The sequence below is a fragment of the Centropristis striata genome, chromosome 11 (assembly GCF_030273125.1).
Source record: "Centropristis striata isolate RG_2023a ecotype Rhode Island chromosome 11, C.striata_1.0, whole genome shotgun sequence".
NCBI lineage: Eukaryota > Metazoa > Chordata > Actinopteri > Perciformes > Serranidae > Centropristis > Centropristis striata.
Window position 1 is genome coordinate 34,265,291 of NC_081527.1, and position 25,406 is coordinate 34,290,696.

General features: G+C 36.4%; 2 protein-coding genes across 3 annotated transcripts in view; one reads left to right on the plus strand and one right to left on the minus strand.

The window, feature by feature from the left end:
* Positions 1-699: 699 nt before the first annotated feature.
* On the minus strand, positions 700-4,490 carry calr3b (calreticulin 3b). The gene is made up of 9 exons (XM_059344463.1): positions 4,322-4,490; positions 3,771-3,872; positions 3,176-3,379; positions 2,993-3,087; positions 2,659-2,868; positions 2,311-2,424; positions 2,045-2,188; positions 1,861-1,953; positions 700-1,742 (listed from the first exon to the last, which is right to left on the minus strand). The coding sequence occupies exons 1-9, from the start codon at positions 4,416-4,418 to the stop codon at positions 1,533-1,535; spliced, it is 1,269 nt and encodes a 422-aa protein (XP_059200446.1). The 5' UTR covers positions 4,419-4,490; the 3' UTR covers positions 700-1,532.
* Positions 4,491-6,328: 1,838 nt separating this feature from the next.
* Positions 6,329-25,406, plus strand: part of LOC131980243 (dynein axonemal heavy chain 8-like) — a 36,315-nt gene continuing 17,237 nt past the window's right edge. The window contains exons 1-40 of one of the 2 annotated variants that reach the window (XM_059344457.1): positions 6,329-6,490; positions 8,989-9,071; positions 9,208-9,342; positions 12,642-12,726; positions 12,851-13,002; positions 13,620-13,806; positions 13,949-14,112; positions 14,355-14,531; positions 15,052-15,165; positions 16,179-16,286; positions 16,382-16,483; positions 16,591-16,737; positions 16,823-17,020; positions 17,113-17,189; positions 17,291-17,390; positions 17,520-17,639; positions 17,732-17,867; positions 17,969-18,156; positions 18,242-18,322; positions 18,706-18,822; positions 19,012-19,131; positions 19,267-19,405; positions 19,504-19,610; positions 19,704-19,810; positions 19,883-19,979; positions 20,064-20,187; positions 20,393-20,565; positions 20,671-20,797; positions 20,988-21,223; positions 21,579-21,683; positions 21,784-21,897; positions 22,012-22,074; positions 22,653-22,753; positions 22,895-23,032; positions 23,291-23,531; positions 23,606-23,805; positions 24,062-24,215; positions 24,311-24,474; positions 24,827-24,929; positions 25,174-25,278. In XM_059344457.1, the coding sequence (XP_059200440.1) occupies positions 9,027-9,071; positions 9,208-9,342; positions 12,642-12,726; positions 12,851-13,002; positions 13,620-13,806; positions 13,949-14,112; positions 14,355-14,531; positions 15,052-15,165; positions 16,179-16,286; positions 16,382-16,483; positions 16,591-16,737; positions 16,823-17,020; positions 17,113-17,189; positions 17,291-17,390; positions 17,520-17,639; positions 17,732-17,867; positions 17,969-18,156; positions 18,242-18,322; positions 18,706-18,822; positions 19,012-19,131; positions 19,267-19,405; positions 19,504-19,610; positions 19,704-19,810; positions 19,883-19,979; positions 20,064-20,187; positions 20,393-20,565; positions 20,671-20,797; positions 20,988-21,223; positions 21,579-21,683; positions 21,784-21,897; positions 22,012-22,074; positions 22,653-22,753; positions 22,895-23,032; positions 23,291-23,531; positions 23,606-23,805; positions 24,062-24,215; positions 24,311-24,474; positions 24,827-24,929; positions 25,174-25,278 (5,151 nt within the window). In that variant the 5' untranslated portion in view covers positions 6,329-6,490; positions 8,989-9,026. Of the gene's footprint in view, positions 6,496-8,988; positions 9,072-9,207; positions 9,343-12,641; positions 12,727-12,850; positions 13,003-13,619; positions 13,807-13,948; positions 14,113-14,354; positions 14,532-15,051; positions 15,166-16,178; positions 16,287-16,381; positions 16,484-16,590; positions 16,738-16,822; positions 17,021-17,112; positions 17,190-17,290; positions 17,391-17,519; positions 17,640-17,731; positions 17,868-17,968; positions 18,157-18,241; positions 18,323-18,705; positions 18,823-19,011; positions 19,132-19,266; positions 19,406-19,503; positions 19,611-19,703; positions 19,811-19,882; positions 19,980-20,063; positions 20,188-20,392; positions 20,566-20,670; positions 20,798-20,987; positions 21,224-21,578; positions 21,684-21,783; positions 21,898-22,011; positions 22,075-22,652; positions 22,754-22,894; positions 23,033-23,290; positions 23,532-23,605; positions 23,806-24,061; positions 24,216-24,310; positions 24,475-24,826; positions 24,930-25,173; positions 25,279-25,406 lie in introns of both variants that reach the window. The other variant, XM_059344456.1, reaches the window with a different exon arrangement.

Below are 25,406 nucleotides of genomic sequence, written 5' to 3' on the forward strand. Positions count from 1 at the left end.
GGGTCCATATATTGTTTTCTTTGTAGACTGATACGTTGTATGTTGCTCAGAGGTAATTATTCCAGCTTCATAATATAGATTATCACCAAGGTTGGATTGCCTATTGGGCAAAAGCTGGCAACTCCCAGGGGTCCCACTTTTTTTAAGCCCTCCAGTTCACTGTGTGGAGTAACTTCAATTATTGCAATTTTATGAATGAATATGCACCCTTGTATTATAATATAAACTGAATGTTTACCTTATCACAAGGCCCCATCTGACCAAGTGTCAAATTCACATTTTATCACTTTTATCTCTTTGTTATGCTTATAAGGTGCATTCCAGTCAAGCTAGGTAGTATTCCAGCAGCAGTACTGGTTTTTGTTGCCTAATGAACCTGCCATGTGAAACTAGGCAGGGACTCTTGAATAGGGGCCCATATTTAAATTTGTGTGACAAACTCAAGATTTCAGAAGCTGTCTTTTTTATTTTTCTCACACCAATTAGATTAACTTTTCCAATTAATGGACATGGTGTTGTATTAGGGTTTTAATGAATCCCTTTGCAAAAATAGAAAGAATCCCTCTCCACTTGTCAGCTATAAAATCTCAAATCTGATTGTTTTCCATTCTGTCCAACATTGTTAAAACAAATAGAGAATATGGGTGCAAAATCAGATAAACACAATGCTCAATTAGAATACAAAACATGACCAGGCAATAAGGTTATAATCTTTTAATAAAAACTTTGGTATCAATAACATCCTGTCCAATAAAAATAAGTGTGATCTTTAGTGATGTCATGAGTCACACCAGGGGCTCACCACCAGTTTCTCCAGACTTTCAGGATGTTATGAAGGTTCCACCACATTACCATGAGGACATTTCAATGTAGAAAAACAGTTTGATTGTACACTTAGATGAAGACTAATTTATGTCTAAACACTTCATTCAATTATGTCTTAAAGAGGAAAGGAAAATCAAAACTCAGTGCCACAGACAACCAAAATAAGTTACATTACAATCTATTTTTCTGTCTGTATTTTGTGATTTTCTTTTTGCGGTTGATTTCTTTGTTTCACCAGATTGCAAGAGTAATTTTCCTCTAAGGGACAATAACATTCAAACTTAATGACCTATTCATATTTTCTGCAAATCTAAATTTCTAAATTTTTATTGCCGTCCCTGGTTAAATGTGCAACCTGTACAAGGGAATCTGCACATAAAGTACATGTGTAGATCAAGAAAATCAAGAAAACAGTGGGTGCCAGTGCCTGCTTATTCTGTTATTGCAAAATGAGGAATGGACTTTGTGGGTGGAAAACCTTAGAATCAATCCAGCAGTTCAGGGGCAACAGGGTAATATCATGACCAAAATTAAAGACAAACTAAGTCCATTAACATCCACTCCCCCCACCCTTCACTACATTTGCTCCCCCAAATTGGGTTGTGTCCAAATCTCAGGGAAAGGATGCACAGCAGCCACAATACCCCTGGGTAATAAAGAACAGAGTTTCTAAAGGAGGGACAGACAAAATCTCTGGCCACACCTCCTCAAAGCTCATCTTTAGGGGTTTCTTCATCCATTTCTGAAAGCGCCTCCTCCAAGTCGTCCTTTGGTTCTTCATCTGCTTCTTCATCCTCATCATCGTCGTCTTCATCATCACCCTCCTCATCAACTTCGGTGTCTTGTTCTTTAGTCTTCTCCTCCTCTTCTTTACGTTTCAGGTCATCTTGCTCCTGTTTCATTTTCTTCTCTGGTTCCTGTGGAGGAAATTTTGATAATCACAAACCATTTTGACTCATTTATTCAGTATCTCATTGGCAATTGCTTCATGTGTTGCACAGATAAAAAAAACACGTCTTAGAAAGAACAGCATACCTTTGTCACACCCCATGTCTCGTTTCCAATGTCTTCTGCCTCCTTCACGTCGTCAGTGATCAAGAAGTTGTCAAAGATGGTGCCAGATTTCACCTGATGTAAACATGAACAAATGTTACACTGTAGTTTAAGCATCACTATGGCAATAAAATCATGATAATAAGATGCTTTCTTTCTCTCTCACCTGCCAAAGATCAAGACCTAAGACAGAAACTTTCTCAAACTTGTAGATGTTTGAATCAGGAGTGTATTCAGGATTGTCAATCTCAGGATGCACCCAGGGTCCTTTGTAGTTGGGGTTGTCAATCTGTTTGGGTTTCCATTCTCCCTGCAAGACAAAGTATTTATCAGGTGACAAAGGCCTTAGCGGAGTAAATGTTAACCATTCCTCAGACAGAGGACATCACCAAAAACATAAGCTCTGGACATAATGATCCAATTTTAGCTTACCTTGTACTCTGGGTTAGGGATCATGGGTGGCTCCCACTCTCCATCCATATCCTCATCCCAGTCTTCAGGCTTTTTGGCGTCAGGGTCTGGAATGTTCTCAGCTTTGTCCCAGTCCTAAAAAGAACCACAAAAATCCCAAGATGGAAGTTGAACAAAAATTGTGAAGGTTAATCTCTTAAAGCACAAAACTGCTGTGGAAATCTGGGAGATAAATAGAATAGAAAACACTTCCTCCTACAGTTGGAAATTACCATCATTTTTGTCAATGCAAAGCAGAACAAAGGTCAATTGTATGCTGGATGAGGTTTACCAACTTTATTACTTAATTGTTTGAGTACACCTATTCACCTCAGGCTTGGTGTCATCAGCATCATCAATCTTGGCACGGTCGTCCCAGTCCTCTGGCTTCTTGGCTTCGGGGTCCTTAATTTTCTTAGGAGGCAGGAAGTCCCAGTCTTCCTCCAGCTTGCCAGATTCTACCTTCTCGTTGTCAATCTTTACCTCATAGGTCTGATCTGGATTCAGGATCAGTGTGTACAGGTGGGTCAGCTCATCATCCTGAGAAAAAAAAAAAAAAGAAGTGTTTGAATTAAGCCACTGGTTCAGAGGCAGAGTTTCATATTTGTATATTATAAGAACAAAAACATTTTTTTTTCTAAATTAAGGATTTGGCAGGAAATACCTTGCACTTAATCTCTTTCTTGATGAGGTGATTCTTGCCCTTGTAGTTGAAGATGACATGGACTTTCTTGGTGCTGTAGCCACAGATATCAGGGCCTGGGTGAAATAAAATTAAATACAGATTTCAAATCACGTTGTAAAAACTCAGTAATAACTTTTCATTACCATGAACATCCTCACTTACCAAACATGATGTAGTAGGAGGATTCTCCATGCATGTCAGCCTGATCCAAGTCAGAAGGGAAGACCTTCACATAGCCACCACCGCAGTCAATCTTTTGTTCGTGCTTAACTGTAAACTGAATGACCAGAGACTTGCCCTCGTTGCTGAAAGGCTCAAAACGGGCAGATGTAGCATAGAAGCGAGCGTCCTGGCTTGTTTGCAGACCTAAAAAAGAAAGTGAAAATAACATTTTAGCATGTCAAACACAAATTAGTTTCTCTTTTGCCAACAGCAAGTGAACTGAACTACAAAGAGTCAATAACAGTAATAAACCTAAATTGTATATAAGAATCGTTTACATTAGAACAGCTGCTGAAAGTCATACTTGTTGATTAGCTCAGTAGATCTTCAAATTATAGAATAAAGTTAATTTGGTTATTTCCACCTGTAAAAATATTAACTATAAAGTATTTACAGCAACAAAATTTTAATGACGGTGCCTTGGTGTATTTTTAGCAATAATAAACATAGCACAATAAATAGTAATAGAGAGTTATTTTTAGGCACTGCATGTGATTCTAGTTATAGATCAGGTTGATTAAACCAAATAGATTACCTTTGTCTTTCTCAGCATCTCCATAGAAGTTGCCAGCAGTGAGTTTCCACTCTCCATAGTCAGATTTGTGTTTTGAGTTCATCCAGCGACTTCTCCATTCATCTGAAAAGAAAAAGAACAGGAAGTTTGGTTAGTTTTTAACACTTGGGTAATAGTTTGCAAGAAGTAGCTTGGAGGTGCCCCAACTGTGCATTCACTGAAATTTTTAAAACGGCGAAATTAGTCTGATCTGTTAATATTACACTATAAATTGTGTTACATCTTAGGTGTCAACAGTATCGTTATGGATATTACGTTTGCTGGCTTTAGGGCCTTGCTAAAGTTAGCCAGCTAATGTTACCAACCCAGTTAAAGTAAGGGAACTGAGAGGGGACGTATTTTATACCGAATCACCGATTAAAAAAAACAATAATTCAAGAAGATAACAAGCTTTCAAAAGAAACAACGATGACAATTGTGACAAAATGATGGCTAACAGTCAAGCTAACAAGCAATGAATTAACGTCCTGCACAGCTAACGTCAGTTTTGGACATTTTCGTGCCAAACTTACCACCGTCCGTAAACTCCTCCCGAAAGTAGACCGTTGCATGTACACAGTACACTGCTAATATTACTGCAACTACACCCAATACTTGCATTTTCCCCATCTTAAGCTTTACTTTCCACTGCTGACAACGTCCTTGCTGAATACCTTGTGGAGAAGGAAGAGGGGAGAATATTTTAGAGTTGCTTCAGCGAACAGATGTCTGCCTGCCATTGGACAACAGGACGGTGTGTCTGGACCAATCACAGTAGACCACGAAACATATGTTGTCTCCACAGCCTGATCCAGGATCAGTGGTTATTCTAATCATTTAGGACTTTGACATTATGTTGTCCCCACAGCCTGATCCAGGATCAGTGGTTATTCTAATCATTTAGGACTTTGACATTACGTTGTCCCCACAGCCTGATCCAGGATCACTAGTTATTCTAATCATTTAGACTGTGCCGTCATATGTTGTCTGCACAGCCTGATCCAGGATCAGTTTGTTTTTCTAGTTCTTTAGACTGTGTCAACATAACTGCAGTCCTGTAGAGGGTGCCAGATATCAAATAGAGAAACAAAAATGGTCACGGAAGTCATTACTACTCTTGTCACCAAGTCCAGACAGTAAAGGGATCTGTGTTTAAAACTATGGTTTAAAACCAAACCCTGCATACTGTTCTCTCTGTGTTATTGGGAAAGTAAAAAAAAACAAACAAACAAAAACAAACATAAATGCAGATACTTTGAAACTAAACCCAGTCTGAACCATTGGTCACTGAAATGTGTTGATGACAAGAAAGCTCTATAGTTATTGTCAGTAGATAGGCTAAAGTCTTTTATGTATCTATACATTTTTTATAGTATCTTTATTTTTACATTGTGTCATTTCGGTTCTGATTTTGCTCAACCTGAGGCAATGTTTTTTAATCTTGATAATTAAGACATTATTCACAAGCCTAGTTTGTTTGTACTAGCTTTGATGTTAATATAATTTAATTTAATCATTTTTTTTTATTTATTTTATATAGGGACAATAATATCTTAATTGGAACAAGTCTGCAAACTTGGCAAGCAATAAGAAAGTTGGAGGGTCGCTCTAAAACATTGTCCTCGCTAGCTCCACTACACGGCAATGTGGATTGTGCCCCAGGATGCTCAGATAAGGGATTTAAGGTGTGGGAGGAGAAGGGGATTTTAACTCTGGGACATTTATTTGCAGTGGTGGAAAGTAACTAAGTACATTTACTCAAGTACTGTACTTAAGTACAATTTTGAGGTACTTGTACTTTACTTGAGTATTTCCATTTTATGTCACTTTATACTTCTACTTCACTACATTTTGAGGCAAATATTGTACTTTTTACTCCACTACATTTAGCTGACAGCTTTAGTTACTTTTCAGGTCGAGATTTAACATAAAAAACACAATAAATTTAGGAGATTAGACACTTTTTTAAAAATAAACCTCATAACAGTATATTAAGTAGTCAATATGAGCCCTACCTTGAGAATATTAAAACGCTGTATACATAAATGCATCAATAATAATAATATAATATAATATTTGGAATATATAAAAAAAACTAACTGGCTCCACGCTGCATAACGAGTACTTTTACTTTTGATACTTTAAGTACATTTTGATGCTGATACTTTTGTACTTTCACTTAAGTACATTTTGAATGCAGGACTTTTACTTGTAGTGGAGTAATTTCACATTGTGGTATTAGTACTTTTACTTAAGTAAGGGATCTGAATACTTTTTCCACCTCTGTTTATTTGATAAAGGCATGATGCTTACATTTGAACATTTGTTTTGGCTGATATATACATTTATGGTGTTTCATTGTTACTGACACTGAATTAACCCATTTATCATTTTACGGTCTTTTACTGTCATGGTTTAGCAGTTTTTCACCGTAAAATTTACAGACATTTTTTTTTTTACAGTGTACTTGCAACGTTTGTTTGTTTTCCCACCACGTCATCACTGGCGCAAACGGACGGAGCGCGTGCCATCTCCAAGTGGTTAACGTTAGTCAAACTAACGGCTGGATTAGTATGAATACGTCCCGTCAGCCGTCAAACAACCACAAACACCAACCAGTCTTTTTTTTTTTACTTGGAAAGTCAAAACAGCACAAAATGTGGCTAACGGACATCTATAATTTATTGGGTGACTGAGTTTCGGTAAGGTAAGGACACACACAATAATATTAGCAAAGTTGATAAGAGTTAACATTAGGAATTTAGCTAACAGCAAACTAGCTAGCTAATAACGGTAACATCAAACGTTATAGTTAACGTTAGTTCAGTTATCACAATGTCAAGGCTGGTATTAGGCTAAAAAACTAACCTAAGTTATGCTAACAAGTAACCAAAACTAATTTGGCAACTATGCCACTAAAAAGTAGCAAATAACGTTAACTTTTAACTTAACGTTGTGCCTACGGTAACGTTATATAACGGTAACGGTACTTGAACGTTGCCTTATTGTGTGAGTGGGTTGTGTCATATCCCGCCCAACAAATATCTCATGTTGGAGTCAACTGTTGACTCGTTAAATGAACCGTTAACTCCATCATCATGAATGATCGATGAAAAACTTTTAATATACTTAAACTCTTCGAGTAATGTTCATAGACTGTATAATGTTACATTTTTGACACTGATTTGCTTTTACAACGGTCACGTGACGTGAACGTTAATGTGACGTGACCGTTGCTCTACTTTGGGTCGGCCATGTCCATAGCCTGTATAAATATATCATTTCCCGCCCCACAAATATGTCATCTTAACTCTACGGAGTCTTGGGCTATTTTGTCCATTTTTTAATCATTTTCATGTCTTTTTGGTCATTTTGTGTCTGTTGATGTGTCTTTTTTTGTCATTTTGTGTCTTTTTTGTCATTTTGTGTCTTCTGTGGGTTCTTTTGGTCATTGTGTCTTCTCATTTCTGTCTTTTTTGGTCGTTTTATGTCTTTTTCTGGTCATATTGTGTCTTCTGTGGGTTCTTTTGGTCATTGTGTCTTCTCATTTCTGTCTTTTTGGTCGTTTTATGTCTTTTTTTGGTCATTTTGTGTCTTTTTTTGGTCATTTTGTGTCTTCTGTGGGTTCTTTTGGTCATTGTGTCTTCTCATTTCTGTCTTTTTTGGTCGTTTTATGTCTTTTTTTGGTCATTTTGTGTCTTTTTTTGGTCATTTTGTGTCTTCTGTGGGTTCTTTTGGTCATTGTGTCTTCTCATTTCTGTCTTTTTTGGTCGTTTTATGTCTTTTTTTGGTCATTTTGTGTCTTTTTTTGGTCATTTTGTGTCTTCTGTGGGTTCTTTTGGTCATTGTGTCTTCTCATTTCTGTCTTTTTTGGTCGTTTTATGTCTTTTTTTGGCCATTTTGTGTCTTTTTTTTGTCATTTTGTGTCTTCTGTGGGTTCTTTTGGTCATTGTGTCTTCTCATTTCTGTCTTTTTTGGTAATTTTTTGTCTTTTTTTGTCATTTTGTGTCTTTTTTTGTCCCTTTTTTTGGTAATTATTTTTTTGTCTTTTAGTCCTTTAGTCCAACATAAAATGTGAATTTGAATTTTTTTTTTTACTTTAAAAACACTAGCTCAATAAAGAATTTTAAATGTTGCAAATGTGAACAAAGGTTGCAAATATAACATATAAGAGGGTTACATCCAGTTCTATCATTTTATACAAAATATATTTGACCTTGTCTCCAGTTTTACTTGGTAAATCATCATCAAACTGAAACTGGCCTCATGGAGTTTACAGCCAGAACTTTAGAGGTAAATTTACAGTAGGGCTCCATGGTGCTTTGTTTTTATGTCTGGATGTGATGAAGAAGTCATGCTTTGGTGCTTTTGGAGACTCCAGAGGGTTAATATTGAAGAGACTGTTGACTCGTTAAATTTGCCGTTTACTCCATCATCCCGAATACCAGCTTGTTTAGTTTAGTACCCTTAACTAATTTGGCAACTATATAGCTACATCCTTATTTTTACTGTACTTTATTTTATTGTGAAGGACAGAAGTACGGTCTGGGTTTGTTGATAACGGTGTTATTTATTTGGCTTACCCAGAAACATCAAATTTCCCCCGAAAAACTCAGCAGCCCCCATTGTTTTGCAGTGAGGAGATCCAAGTGTCAGATGTGGGATCGTACACGGTTAAAACAATATTCGGTTCGAAAGATAAGAAGTTAGACTCTAATTTCACACCATTTAATAAATTGGAACCACAACATGATCATTTATATCTGTAGTTAATGGGACATTTTGATAGAATCTTAGCCTAACGGTGTCCGATTTGGGATACAATTACTACAATCAAGCAACTAACGTTAACGCAAACTCGTCGAGTAATGTTTTGTTTTTAGCACTGATAATGCAAAGCTAATGTTATGTGAACGTTTGCTTAGTTGAACGTTACCCTAATGTGTGGGTGAGTTTTGTCATGTCCATAGACTGACTGTATAAAATAAAAAAAATAAAAAAAAAAATATATAAATTTAGGGTTAACCTAGTCGTCATGAATGTCAACTAGCAAATTTATCAGCCACCTCTTCGGGGCTTATTCGCAAAAAGCCACTGACTGAATATTGGCTTGCTAGGTTTACTAAACTAACTATAGATGAGTTTAGTGAACCTATTACTAGTTGGCTAATTCTGTTTATTTTTTACATTTAATCTAAAGGGAGTAAGCAGAAGAACTTGATATTGCCTGAGCTCTTCATGATGGATGCTCATGATCCAAAGGCAAGCAAGCATGGATCTCAGGTAAATTAATACACATTTGCATTTTGGCCTGCAGAATATAAGTAAACAAATCCATTTAAATTATTTCATATGGTACAGCATGTTAAGGTGTACATGTACTATCACTACTTTTTTTTTAAACCCCTGCCTTCTTCAGGCCAAATACAAGCAGGAAAGAGAAGAGCGAAAGAAGCTCCTCACCCCTGCACACAAGTACATGATTGACATCCTGGCTAACGGACTGTTTTTGGAGCCAACAGCAGTAGAGGACTTTATTCTTGATTCTTCATCTGTGAGTTTTTCCCATAGGTTTTTTCAATGCCTAGAATATCCTATAATAGTGGGGCGGATTAGCTCAATATTTTACAACAATCGTTCACTTTGTGATAAAAGCATGAAATTTGGTAGATGTGTTGGTGAATATGTTTCGAACAAATCTGGATATTGGGCCACCTCAAAAGCGCCCCCTAGTGGCCGTGGCAGGCATTTGTTATACGAATAAATCAATGATGAATAAAAACTGCCCTTTTAATAATACCAACTGATGATGAATTGTATATTGTTGGAAAGCCTGATTAGTCACCTTTACAACGAGGTACAGCTTGTAAGGATCGTGCATTCATGGAATGAGCAACGGGGCTAAACGTGTGGGTAGCACCCCCCAAAAATGTGCATCCCCTGTGGGGCGGATTAGCTGAACAATCGTTCATTTTGTGATAAAAGCATCAAATTTGGTACACTCATTGCTGAATACATGTTTAATGAATCTGGATATTAGGCCATCGCAAAAAAAATTCTGATGGCTGTGGCGGCCATTTTTAAAAATGGCCATTTAAAAGCGGCCATTTTTAAAAATGGCCACCGGTGGTTACTGGCGAGGAATGCTTTGCCTACCCTACAGCTGCTGTTTCATGTTTTCAGCACCACAAATATAATTTAGAGACATGTTAAAGTGACAAAAGCTTTATTACAGTCTAATAGAAAAGAACATTAACTTTGTATAACATTTTATTAGGTCTTGATATTCCCATTCACAGGCTACGGCCTCCTCTTTGGCTTGTATTCTTCTGTTGCTCCTTAAAAAGAAAAAATAATTTTCAATATTGTATGACTTGCAACAATAAAAACAAAACACATTTAGACAGAGAAAAAAATCCTACATTTTAAAAATTCTACTAGGGTTACTTGTAGCAGGTTACTCTTTCTGGCAAAATCCTTGTACTGAGGTGTGTGACTTAGTCAGGCGGCTTAGCCAAATAAAGGGGACACGCCGGACAAGAGCACCACATTTTTTCCACATACTCTCTATCATTATAGGTTTCAATTTTTAGTAGGAGCCACTTCATCAAGATTGTGGTGATGGCAGCCATATAAAGTCTATGAGAAATGCTATATCTTCCAAGCCACTTAGAAGGTCAATCTTGGTGTCAAAATATACATTTTCTGGGTCCAGGAATCATTTAAAGCTATTGAGAATATCACTAGATGATTATTTGATAAAACAGATATGTTCATTTTCACTCAGACTGGGCAACTCGCTTCAAGTGCTGCAGCAGGGAATCCTGAGTTGAAACTATTTGGAATCAATGTTCACGGGAGAGTGTGGATTAGCTGCCATGTACACTGCTCAAAAAAATCAAGGGTACGCTTTCATCTCATGTCAGATCTTGATCAACAAATTATTTACAGTGAGTCATCCAGTGATATTCTCAATAGCTTTAAATGATTCTTTGACCCAGAAAATGTATATTTTGACACCAAGTTTGACCTTCTAAGTGGCTTGGAAGATATATTGGTTCTCATAGACTTATGGCTTATATGGCTGCCATCTCCTATCTGCAATCTTGATGAAGTGGCTCCTACCAAAAGTTGAAACCTTTGGTGATAGAGAGCATGTGGAAAAATTTTGGTGCTTTTGTCCGGCGTGTCCCCTTTCTTCTCAAATCTGGTCCTAAGCCGCCTGACTAACTGTGATGGAGTTATAAAATACATTTAAAAAAAGAAAAAAAGAACCACATGGGCAAAGGAGACATTACATATAGTGTGTGTGTGTGTGTGTGTGTGTGTGTGTGCAGAGAGGGATGTCCACATTCCACAGGACATAATTTAACAGTGTCTTATTAAGCTTTCACACCCAACAGCCACTGATACATGTTCCAAGCTAACTAGCTAGCTTAAGTACCTATTTTTGCTATCTTGCTAATTTACTTTTCCGCCAAGGCCCATGATGATTGTTTTTCTCTTTAGCCTTTATGATGTTCATAGCATATTTTATTCATAATTATAACAGGTGAAATAAAATATTTAGACATACCTTGATGGACAGTCCACTGCACTGCTTGTCCCAGGAAGCAAATGCTAGCTAGCTCCTTTGCTAGCTAGCTCATTTGCTAGCTAGCTCGATGGCTAGCCCGATTGTGGTGGGGCAGGAAAAATAACTGAAAGAGTGTCTAACTGGATTTTTGTTAATTTAATATGTGTATTAACATTTTTTAATTTACGTTTGTATATTTGGTTTACATTTTTTAAATATTTTAAGAAATAATTTAAATATTTTTTGTAATTTTAACTAAGAAAATGACTGCTATGGCCACTAGGGGGCGAATTTGCGATGGCCTAATATACAGATTTGCTTCAAACATATCCACCAACACATCCACCAAATTGTGTGCTTCTATCACAAAATAAACAATTCTTGTGATTTATTGAGCTAATCCGCCTCACAGGGGATGCACATTTTTGGGGGTTGCTACCCACACGTTTAGCCCCGTTGCTCATTCCATGAATGCACGATCCTTACAAGCTGTACCTCGTTGTAAAGGTGACTAATCAGGCTTTCCAACAATATACAATTCATCACCAGTTGGTATTATTAAAAGGGCAGTTTTTATTCATCATTGATTTATTTGTATAACAAATGCCTGCCACGGCCACTAGGGGGCGCTTTTGAGGTAGCCCAATATCCAGATTTGTTTGAAACATATTCACCAACACATCTACCAAATTTCATGCTTTTATCACAAAGTGAACGATTGTTCAGCTAATCCGCCCCACTATAAGAGAGATTCTTAATCTTGCCAATGGTTTTGGACATTCTGGTCCTCCATGTGGTTGGAAGGTTTATGATTCCATTCCATTCGATTCCATTTTTTTATTTTTTTGGGCATTTTTATGCTTTATTGAAAGTGGTAGAGTGAAAGGGGGTGATAGAGGGGAAGACATGCGGCAAAGGGAGCTCAGGCCGGATTCGAACCCGGCTCCGCCACAGCAAGGACTCAGCCTTAGTGGTAAGCGCGCTACCAGTGTGAGCCACCGGGAAGCCCCTATGATTCCAAAATTGTTGAAATGGCTTTCGCATGACTGGGGAGTAATATAAGCAGCAACATATCAACCAATACACATCAGCACTTCATATTGGTGCATATTTCAGTCTGCATGTCATGACATGCTGTAGTATTTTTCTCTGTCTTTTCTCTTGAAAATGTTTTATTTTTATAAATGTTTCTTTTGAAGATGACAGGAACATTGTGTGGTTAAATGTCTTTTATACCTATGTTACTTTACTTCTGTGTTGTTTTTTTTGCTCAATAGCTGGCTGCTTTTGATAATTTCTTCGCCAAAGGAGGTTGTAAAACCATTTCCTTTGTGTATCAAGAGAGTGAAGTCCCAGGAATAGGTAGACATCATTTTATTGCATAAATGCATGTATTTGTCCTCATACATACACAGAATCTATATCAATCAATCTATATCAATTGTAGTTTTTCATCTCGCCAAACATCATATTAATTCAATTTCAGAGTGTGGACGCTCATATCATGGGACGACCAAAGGTGTAAAAATACTGAGGCTGTTTGTAGCCGATCTTTCTCAGACATGCCTAACAGGCATTTGCTGCACTTTCAGAAGGGCTACAGTGGACGTCCCTGTGGATTCAGAAAAGATACATGAGGTAAGACAGTTTGTATGTGTGAAGTAGTATGTTTCTGCAATTGTAATTTGTTCATAATTTAGTGTGATAGGCACAATCTACCATTTAAGTATAGTATTTTAGTAGCAAAATAAAAGCCCAAGTAATTATAAATGTGTTAAAGGAGTTTGTGGCTAACCTGTAAAAGATACAGATTTATTATTTGAACTTTACATCAGTGTGTTTAGCAACCCCGATGCTGGGATTATTACATAACTGACTAATCATAAATGATCATTGTATGTAAACAGTTAAACAATAAATATACGTTTGAGTGCCTTTTTTTAAATTAAGTTTTGTTTCAAATTTTTAAAATAAAAACTGAAAGCTATCAGAGTGCACACATCACCAAGACTAAACAACTCTATATCCATCTTAAAAGACAACACAAAAGTTTTGAAGTTTCAAAACTGGTATTTTGGTGCTTTAAAAAAGGATGAATTATTGAAAATTAGTCAGTCCTATTATTGGCAAAATACTGTAAAAGTTTGTCAGACTGCTCAAAGTTGATGTATCTTGTCTAAAGGGTAGACATTATTTAATTGTATATAAATCATGCTAAATCATCTTTTTTATGATATTGTCTTGGTGCTTTGTAGGAGATCTTCTTTTCAATGATCGATGCCAGAGAGGGCCTCCTGAAAGGAATAAGCAATTCCTTCAGCTTTGTGCTACCAGCTCTCGAGGCAGGACAAAACTGGGGTGTCTTAGAAAATTCCAGACATGGAGAGAAATTTAAAAAGAACTTCATGTACAACATAAAACATTGTCTCAGCTCCTTGGATGGTAAGTCATTCAACTGAAACCTTGCATGAATTTTGAGTCTTCCAAGTTTTGATGTTTAGAAGACATTGTAACAACATTTTGTTTGGCAAGTCATACAAAATTGTATTTTATTTGTGTTTGTTTATTATGTTTCCACCCCCAGACATCCAGATGAGCAATGAAAGTATTGTTCATCTGACTACAGTCACAGATATTGACTTCTCTAAATTGGCTACCCTTGAAGATATGAATGTTGCAGCTGCCAACTTCGACATGGTGCAACGACTGGAAGAAATACTGATGCAGTGGTACAAGCAAATCGAGCAGGTTGGTAAAATACATTTTTTATCTTTGTTAATACACTGACAGGTGGACATATAAATGTGAACAGAAAAAGGGTCTCTCCCAATATCAAAGTTCAGAGAACTAAACAGAGGACGTAAAACATTTTCCATGGTGAATTAATCCATGTTAGCACATAGCTAAATTAGCCTTATTGTACATTCATTGGTTGGATTGCTGCCCTGTAAAAGGAAACTGTAACCATTCTCTGTATCCATAATCACCAGGTCCTGATAGAAAGTGATCAGTTGAGGAAAGGGGTTGATTCTGCAGGGCCAATGAGTGAGTTAGAACACTGGAAAAAAATGTCTTTAAGGTTTAACTCCATCATCAATCACATCAAAGGCCCCGAGTGTAAGGCAGTGGTAATGGTGCTCCACATCAGCCATTCCAAGATTATGAAGGTAGGACTTGAGTTTTAAACTTACACAAAATAATATCTAAAGAAGTTATTGTACACCATTTTACTTTTTTTGGTGGATCTGACAATGGTTTCATATGTGTATGGATGCAATAATTCTTTGTAAAATAAAACAAGTAAGATGTCTGTTCAAATTTTATGAGACAGAAAATGCCATTGTTGCACGAGCTATAGTAATTATGACAAATCCAGTGTCCACAGAGTGTCCAGTGTCCACAGATCATTCCAGGTGGATGGGGAATGCAGATTGATAATTGATAACCTTTTATGACATTTAAATGTTTATGTTTAGTAAAGGTATCACACATTTTGTGAGCGTTATTGAGTATTTTGCATTCTGAAAACATCACTTCACTCTGGTACAATGACTTGCAAAGGGCATTTTGTGGACAAAGGGATTTCATAAAAAACAAACATTTGTTAAAGATACTGGAAAACCTAAGTTGATCTTTAACCTTTTTTTTACTTTCAAAATGAAACCTTTCCATTATGTACCTATGCAGATGTGGCGGGAGCTGGATGCCAGGATAACGGATCGTGGCAATGAGGCCAAAGACAATGTAAAATTCCTTAACACACTGGAGAAAGTCTGTCAACCTCTTTACAACAGCGACCCGGTATGTACTTTGGTCAATATATTAATATGGTAAATAGCTACTGTCTGAGGACATAATATTTTTTAGAAATGTGGTCACTTTGTAAGGATTATTTACATGAAACAACATAAATGCACCAACCAACAACTACCATCATGCATTGCACAGGACATCAATTCATATTAGTTTATCTTCACAGACAATCACACTATAGACTATTGCTGAAGAACTCCCTTTACAGTAGGGCTGCATGGTTTTGAAATCTAATTGTGCTTAATTTGGCTGATGTTACAATTGCACTATTCACAATATTTGATGTAATGATGGTTTTTGCATCAGTTTCATTTAAAATAAAAATATATTAAAAATCATGAATTGATATTTGTGACAATCTCTACCAAACTAAAAATTTTTTGTTAAGTCTGTAGGAATACATTTTGTAGGCTGGGACATTTTGCAGCATTACAGTACCTTATTCAGAAATTAATTTTCCCTTTAACAAAGATTGTGTCTTTATTTAGAATATTTCACTAGTCCATTTTGCGATGTAGATAAAAAATTTCGATGAATTGTGTAGCCGTACTGTACAGTGAATAAATGAAACAATTTCAGATGCAACCTGTGTGTGCAACAGGTAAGAGGTTAAACCTTAGACACAGTGACAGTGACCTCTAGTGGATATCAAGTTATAATTAAAGACACAGCAACTTTAGTTGGAATAGATATCTTCTTAAAGCTAATGAGGAAACGGACACTGATTTTTTCCCCAGACAGAACTAAACCAAACAAATTAAGCTAAACAAAATTATTGACAGTAACAGTCAAGTACTTAAAACTAATATGTTACCAAACAATTGCATGTTTATGGTCAAATTTGAAACGGTCTGTGTATCCTCTTAATAGCACTGGCAGTACTAGTGATCCCTACACATAGAAATCAATGGATTTAATAAACTTAAAGCTTATGACATTTTCTAAAGTGCTTGTTCATTAGAAGTTTAATAATAGAGATATACATGGATGTTTGATTTCAGGTCACCATGATGAAAAGCGTGCAGAATGTCATCAATGCCATTCAGATGATTCACAGTGTTTCACTGTACTACAATACCAATGAAAAGATATCTGCACTGTTTGTCAAAGTAAGTGAATTGTGTTCAGATAGAAGTTTTGTTCAGAAATTGGACACAAAATACTTTCTAAAACATTGTAATTGTGTTCCCGAACAAAATTCCAGGTCACCAATCAGATGGTTACAGCATGCAGATCATATATTACTAACAATGGCACATGTCTAATATGGGACCAAGATGCAGAAGATATAGTCAAGAAAATGCAGGTGATCATGACATCTGATTACAGTTGTGGTATCAATGGTCAGTCTAAAATATAACATATGTTGACATAAGCATGAAACTATTTTCATTCATCTTTTATCTTTGGCAGGACTGTATTTGCTTGTTTCAAGAGTATCAGGCATGCTTCCAGAAAACAAAGAAGCAAACAATGGAAAGACCTGGAAAGAGGTCCTTTGAAGTTTCAGAGATGCAGATATTTTGCAAGTTTGAGGGCTTCTGTAAACAACTTGAAAAGGTGCAGTACATGCTAACCTTATACATTTGAATCCCACTCTTAGCATAAGGCCTTGCAAAGTAACATTCAGCGTAATCTATTGCAGATCATATGCATAATTACAGTGTTCAAGACTTTTGAACCTCTCAGAAAATCAAATATTGAGGGCATTGAGGTTCTGGCTAGACAGTTCAACACTGTATCCATGAATCTGAAAAGGAAGCAGTATGACATGTTGGCTCCAAGGGCAGTTGAATTTGAAGCAGATTTTAAGAAGTTTTTGGCTCAAATCAACCACATTGAGGTATGTATGATTTTCTTCTGTTTACCATTTGTGGTGTAGGTAGCTTCTATTGTTTCCAATATAGATGGTCATATTGCAATTTGTGTTTACAGGATAATCTGCAGGCCTTTATGCATTCATGCTTCTCAAACATGACCTCATCTCAGCAAGCTCTGTCCCTAACACAACGGTCAGTATAATATATGTCTTAGTTCTTTATTTAATTATTTAAACTGTGGATGATTTGGCATTGGTGTCAGAAAATTCTAACATAAATTACTTTATTTGTAGTTTTCAGAGGCTGGATATTCCTTGTCTGAACAAAGAAATTCCCAACCTTTTGGGTCAAATTCTTCAGCAGTATGCATCAGAAGTAGAGTTTGTGAAAAAGGTATTCCCTTTATATGCTTGAGTGGATACTGAGAATAAAATATTAATTTATCTTCAAATGTATTGTCAAATATAAGCTTTGCTGTTTTTAATGAACAAACAAAACTACTTGTGTACATTTTCTTTGCAGCTCTATGACAAACAGAGAGACGACCCCCCGTTAGCTAGAAATATGCCTCCTGTAGCTGGAAGGATTGGTTGGGCCAAGCACCTCTACCAAAAAATAGAAGAACCCATCTCTTACATAAAAGTAAGTTTACATTCCCCTATCAAAACCATCAAAATTACTTTATTATTGTAGTGAAATATTTTTAAGGTGAATGTATCTGTTAACATTACCAGGAAAACTCTACAATCCTGTGCAGCCCTAAGGGACAAGAAGTGGTCAAAATGTACAATCAAACTGCAGCTGGGCTTGTGGAGTTTGAGTCTGTTTATCACACAGCATGGATGGCTGAAGTGTCGAAACTGGATTACGGTTGGTTCACTTGCTCTGACTAAATATGTGAATACCCTCGACAGCAAACAAAGCCCCTCATTAGTAATATTAACTTAAAAACTTTCTCTCCAATCCAACAGTCTTGAATATTACACTGCTGGTTCGTCACCCAAGGACTGGGAAATTAGTTGTGAACTTTGATCCTAAAGTAACTGAGGTCATACGGGAGGCTAAGTGTTTGTTGAAGATGGGTCTGGAGGTTCCAAAGCAGGCTTTGTGCCTTGTCAAGTTGGAAAGCCAAATAAATGCCAACCACCTCCGACTAAGGGTAAATCCTAACATTTTTTTCACATGTACTGTACAGTAGTATCTTGAGAAAAAATGACTTGTATGCCTTATTTGTTCTTTTATAGACAATTTTGGCAGATTATGAATCCACATGTGAGAACATCCCTGCAGATTTCACCAGCCTGATGGCTTCAAAAATAAAAAATGTAAGCAGTTTGTAAACACAATATAATATAAGTTAAACATTTATCTTAATCATAAAATGGTAAAAAGTAACTCATTTCATGGTCTCATAAAATAAACATCCATAATTAAACGTGTGATCTGTGCCACAAGTCATAAACAAATACTTTAAGTGTTTCTTGCTTAGTTGCTTATCAACAAACCGCTTTTGCTCTCTGTTGGGAAAGGTAGAAATCTTCAAATATAAATTGTGCTACAAGCAGTGTAAATAACTGTTGAACTAGCTTTGTCACATTTTTTTGTTTTTTAGGGCTTTCTTTTCTTTAAGTGTAATTAAATTGCTTAATTTGTCAGTATTTTCAGGGTTGCTATTTTTTTTGCTGTTGTGTTTTTGGTAAATTACAAGGTGGAATCTGCGCTCCGCCATGGATCTGTGCTGCTCACCTGGTCATCCTTTCTCTTGGACAAGTTCTTCCAAAATGTTGACACCGCTTTGTTTGAGCTCAAACATCTTGTAAAGAAGGTATGTTACTGAATACTTGTTTGGAAAAATGTTAGCTGTCACTGTTGTGGGTTTGCAAAGTAAAAAATGACAATTAACATTGCAGTCACCAGTCAGCAACCCCTTGTCACACTTTTTCCTTGAGGATATTAAAAAAAAAAAAAAATGTTTTTGAGCACCTTGATTTAAGGTGCCATATCTTTTTTTCAGGTGCAAGATATCTGTAAGATACACATTGATGATGTTCTCAAAGACATCTCAGAGACTGTGATGATTGAGCTCCCTGAAAGTCATTCATCTTCAGTGCAGCACCTGATTGATTGCAATAAGGTGCTGAATTCACTTTCAATTTTTTATTGCTTTGTCATTGTCATACCCCAAATAAAGTAACAAGGCAAAATTAATTGTCATATATCTGGTTCACCAGTCCACTCATTATGTATCGTTTTTTTCTTCTTTTTTTAGAATCAATGTAAGGAGTGGGCAAAGACATTGGACTACAAATGTAGTCGTGTTAAAGCAGCAGTAGAGGAGCTGGCTAATGTGTTTAGCGCCATCTGTGAATCAAAAGGCACCAAGAAGACTGTTGAGGAACCTGTTTCGGGTGCTCTTACATCCCATTTTGCATATAGTATTGAAATTACAGTCATACAACACCCATGTGAGTGTATTTTTTTAATTTTTATTTTACTTACATTTTAGGGCAGAAGAGTGTGACCTTCTCAGGAGAGAGCCAGAAGACCCCTAATGAAGAGGAAGGAATTAATTTAGAACGTCCAGATAGAAATAAAGCAATCAAATTTGAGAAGGTAGATTTGTTTACCAACACCAAAACATTGCTCTTACGTACAGCAAACCAACAAATGTTTTAATGTTTCAAATAAATAAAATATTTATTTCAGGAGTTTAAGAAGCTTTATGAATACTTCAGTGCAAGGGTATTAGATGCAGTGGTCAAAGCAACCAAGCTATCTCTGGAGACCCTGAAAAGAAGAATTTGTGGCACTAAGTAAGTATGTCTATGTTATTCAGTAAGTTTAAAAGGGCCAATATCTAATAGAAACTATATGCTCTCTTACAGTCCGACATTAAAAGGGAATTTTGGTACTTACCAGAAGTCTGAATCAGAGATGGTCTCACTGATAAAATGTGAAGTCCAGCTGGTTTTACCCAACGTGGTGAGTTTCTACTAGAATATAATTCCTTGCCAATATTGTTAAACGGAAAATATAGTTTATTTGTGTTATATTTGTTGTCATCAGGTAATGAGACCCACTGTAGATGAGATCCAACAGGCCGTAAATCGACTAATAGACTTGGTGTTGGAAATCAGCAAGGGCATCACATGGCAGCGGGAATACAGTCACGATGGCACAAAGAACAAAGGTAAGTCATTATCAGCATGCACGTGAATAAAAAAAACACTCCAGTCCAGTGTATAATAAAGCCAGTTTTCTAACATAGCCAATATCAATCAAAGTAGTTTGTAACCCTTAAAACGCCTTTTTAATTTGATTTGTGAACATAATTAGTTTTATAATGTTATTGCTTGCTGATTTTGTGCATTTCTCTTTTTGTGATGATCTCATAGGCAGAGAAAAAGAGAATTTCCATCACAAAGTTGTTGAACACAAGGACATCAGAAAGGTTGTGGTCATTCTGAAATCAGTGGTGAGCTCCCAGAGAGGAGAAGCAACTGATGTTTTGAAGCAGTTCAATCCTTTCAGAGTGATCTGGGATGAGGACAGGAACCTCAAAGTCAAGGTTGGTTTTCTGAGAACATGACATTTTCTTGTTTCGACTTTTGACAGAAAAACTTTCTTTTTTATAATTTAATCCTAACATCATCTTTATTTTAACTTTTAAAAGGAATTCATGGACAGCAATCCATCCTTGATCCAGATCAAGTCTGAAATCGAGCACTATGACTCAGTTGAACAAGAAATTCTTCATATCAAACCCATTATTGTTTTGGGATGTATTGAGTTGTCAACAGGTAAGCTGTTTTAGACAGCAACCATATGAACTGAGTTTCTTAAAAAATGTTAATCTTGTGGTGGTGCCCATGTGTACCTTTTTAACCACAAATGTGCAACATTTCATTGTAATCCTTTCATATTTTTCAAGATACTCATGCCTTTGCTAAATTATAAATATCTCTTATAAATTATATATTTTGTATACAGAGCCACTAAAGGTGTCCTTGACAGTTGAGACTAAAGCCTGGAAGCAACTGTTGTGCAAATACCTGAAGGAGAAGTATAAGAAAAAAATGATTGACACCAGCATACATATTAACAAATACCTTGTACAGTTATCACATCCTGTGACTCATCTGGAAGATGTGCGTTGTGCCATGGGGGCCCTATCTAAGCTTCGGGATGCTGAAATACAAACTGATATGACATTGATTTCCATTGAGGTATGTACATTAATGAAAAGCAAATATCACAAAAAATATGACGACAACATGCAAAGCTTCATTTAAAAATCTCAAACGAATATTTGAATGCAAAAAAAAATTACCTTCAGTGCAGCCCTATTTTCAGGTTTGAAGGCTTATGAGACACCTAAACACCAGATAGCAGTTTATGATACACCAATAAGTGATTTTTAACTCTGGAAAGCTTTAACAGCAGCAGTTCGGCTTAATTTATAAGATTTGCGTGCTCATAAATATGCCATAGTTGGTTCAGAAATGTTTTTCATTGTAATTATCTATTTGAAGTCATATATTAGTTTTCCTTAATAAGCCATATGATGTTGTTTTTTTACAGGAAGCATATAAAATATTGGCTAAATGTGAAGCAGAGGTGAACAAAAGAGAAGCGGAGGGGGTGTACAATCTCAGGGATTTCTTCACAACACTTCAGTCTAAAGCTGTTAGTATTGTCATTATATTAATACTTTTTGCTTTGGGATTTTATAATGTGATCTTCTGTAACTCAGCAGAGATTTTGTTTTTTGGTTATTCACATTCAGAGATCAGTGCAAGAAGAGCTTGTCCGTATGCAGCCCAAATTCAGGCAAAACCTTCTGGATGGTGTTGGCATTTTCCAAAATGATGTATCCACTTTCATTAACCAATATGATTCAGTAAGTAATCTGTGAATCTGTAAGTCCTATCCGTTTCTGTAAGTATTCAATCAATTCATTTAAATTAATAATAATTTTGTTTAAATGTTGTGGGGTTTTTTTCATGTTTTTTAGGAAGGCCCCATGGCTGATGGAATAGCTCCCCAAGAAGCCAGCCGCAGGCTCCAGTTCTGTCAGGTAACACTGTAAAACAGTTTAATATCATCCTTCATACTGGTCAGTGTGATGCATGAAAAGCATGTAAACAAGTATAAAAGCCATATTCTGCTTACAGTATGTGGCACACTAAAGATATTGAGAGATATTTAAGCTTTGGGTTAATATTTTTTGAAATTGTGTTGTAAGTTTGTCCTGTGAACAAGAAATCTCAAACAGCTCAAGAGAATTTCTTCAAATTTGGCACAAATGTTAACAGGGACTCGAGGATGAAGTGATAATATTTTGGTGTTCAAAATCCCCCCATCCATCCCATTCTCATAAACATGATATCTCTAGATATCTTGAATTTCTTCAAATTTGGCACAAATATTCATGCTGTAGAAAACCTACAAAAAACCCATCACAGAACCAATAATCACTCCAGCAAACCTGCAGCCTTGTTTTTTATAATTTGGTCATGCAACATTTAAGTGGTTGCTTTTCTGCTGGATAAAATACAACAATATATCTCCCTTTTACTTTTCTGAAATTAGTCCTTTTGCGTATCTAATACTGGTTACTGTTACATACTGGTTTTACTTTTTTCTTTTCCTCAGGCTAGATTTGAAGAACTGTGGAGAAATTTCACCACATACAACTCTGGGGAGCAGCTTCTTGGCTTGCCAGTCACTCAATATGACTGTCTACAGAAGAAAAAGTGTGTTACCACTCTACAAAAGCTGACACTACATGCCAGAACAGTGGAAATGATGTCAATAGTTAGTTATGGTCTTAATTTGTATGTTCATTATCAATATATGTTGACTGATAGATCTATGATTTCCTGTGATTACCATAGAAAAGAGCTTGACCTGCTGCAGAAACTCTATGGCCTATATGATGCAGTGATGAGTAAGATTAATGGGTACTATGGCATTCTGTGGACAGATGTGGATATTGAAAAGATCAATGGAGAACTTCTGGAATTTCAGAACAGGTAATACAAGTATTTCTGATTATTCTCCCACCCTTACTGTTAAAACCAACTTTCTGTGTACTGTGATGCTTCATATTATGTAAAACAACTTGGCTTTAAGGTAGTGTCATGCCAATGTCAAAACTTGGTAGTACTTGACCAAAATGAATACAATATTACTTCTATAATTACCGGTACTGTAAAAAGTATTTAGGTATATGTAGAAAAAAACAAAGTCTCCAAATATGTGTATGCTTTATCAATGATCATTATATGTAGGTGCCGAAAGCTACCCAAAGGAATGAAGGACTGGCAAGCCTTCCTAGACCTGAAGAAGACAATTGATGATTTCAGTGAGTCATGCCCTCTGCTTGAAATGATGGCAAACAAGTCTATGATGAGGAGACACTGGGACCGGATCACAGACTTGACAGGGCACCAATTTGAGGTGGAGTCTAAGACCTTTACACTGCAGAACATCATGGAAGCGCCTTTGTTGAAGTACAAGGACGATATTGAGGTATGCTGGCAGTTTGGACACTATGGTTGCAACCTGTTATTCACCCTACTAAGTTTGACTTTTTGCTTTTGTAGGACATCTGCATATCAGCTGTGAAGGAGAAGGATATTGAGGCCAAGTTGTCACAAGTGAAAGAAGTGTGGACGGGCCAGACGCTGAGCTTGATGACATTCAAGGATAGAGGAGAACTGATGCTGAAAGGGGCTGATACAGCAGAGATCCTCACTATCCTGGAGGACAGTCTGATGGTGTTAGGGTCACTGCTGAGCAACAGGTACAACAGAGAAAACAATGAGCTGGAATTATTAACAAATCAGATTTTACAATATTTAACACAGAGTAGGAAAACTGGATTCAGGCCATGAAAAGAAAAAGTTGCTGCAAGACTGACGTGATTGTAACTGATGATGCAAAGAGAGAAATTGATGTCAAACATGTTGGTTCTATTCATTCATGGTATCCTTGGAGATATAGTCCCTGCATAATGTCTTGGGCAGTCTTAAATAACTGTCCTTGTCTGCCTTTTATAGGTACAGTGCCTTCTACAAAGGGGAGATTCAGGACTGGGTTTCAAAGCTTTCAACATCATCTGATGTCATTGAACAGTGGGTTATTGTGCAAAACCTGTGGATTTATTTGGAGGCAGTGTTTGTTGGTGGTGACATTGCAAAAGACCTGCCACAGGTATAGTGGCAATAGTCTTTATTTTATCTTTATATTTCGAAAATCACAATGTTGAGCTCTTCCTTGGTAAAAATGCTTAATATTTCCCAATGTAGGAAGCAAAGCGTTTTCAGAACATTGACAAGTCCTGGATTACGATCATGCAGCGAGCCCAAAAAGTCCCAAATGTGGTGGAGTGCTGTGTGGGTGATCCAATTCTGGGACAGCTGTTACCAGATCTTCAGAAACAGCTGGAGTTCTGTCAAAAATCTCTCGCCGGGTAAAGCTTTGTAAAGTTCATTTTTAAAAACACCCTCTAGTTTTCCTAAAATTTTCAACCCTCACTATTCTGAAAATCAAAACCTTGATGTATGAGAGATTCAAGCAACATTGAAGTGTAGTTAATTTTTTAAAAGCCTTGTCGAAAATGTTACTGCAAAGCTGTGTTTTATCAAATCATTCTTTTGTCATTCATTGCATTTTAATATTTTCCATTCAAGCCTTGTCTTTAGACCTATAATTTATTTATATATTTTTATTTTTATTTGGTCACACCTCACACCTTGCAAATGTTTTGCTACAGTTGATGGAAATGATTTGTTAACTGAAGATGATATGTTTTGACTCAACAGCTACCTTGAGAAAAAGAGGCTCCTCTTCCCAAGGTTTTTCTTTGTGTCTGATCCGGCCCTTTTGGAAATCCTCGGACAAGCCAGTGATTCTCACACAATTCAGGTTAGAATCTTGATTGTATTTCACAACTTTATACATTTTATTTTCTTGTGAAATGCTACCCTTTTAAAATGAATCATTTGGTACATGAATCAGATTATTTTGTTTTATATAGTGACATAATGTATGCAGATGAATTATACAAAATGTTAAACATAGTACTTTGTCATATTATCATGATGATTTCTTGAACTTGTTTGGTAAAAAAAAATGTACGAAACTAATTTAAGGTACAAATATTTTTCAGTCCCATCTTCTCGGAGTGTTTGACAATGTTAATGAAGCGGAGTTTCATGCAACTGAGTATGACAAGATTTTGGCTGTTAAATCACAAGAGGGAGAGAAACTACCGGTATGTAATGCTATTTGCATTTGCAGTAAACAAATATAATGTGCGCACTGTGTTGCTCTTAATGTAAGCACTTTGTTAAATTTGTTAAACTATATATTGTTGAAATCTTAAAAAATGAAATAACTTGC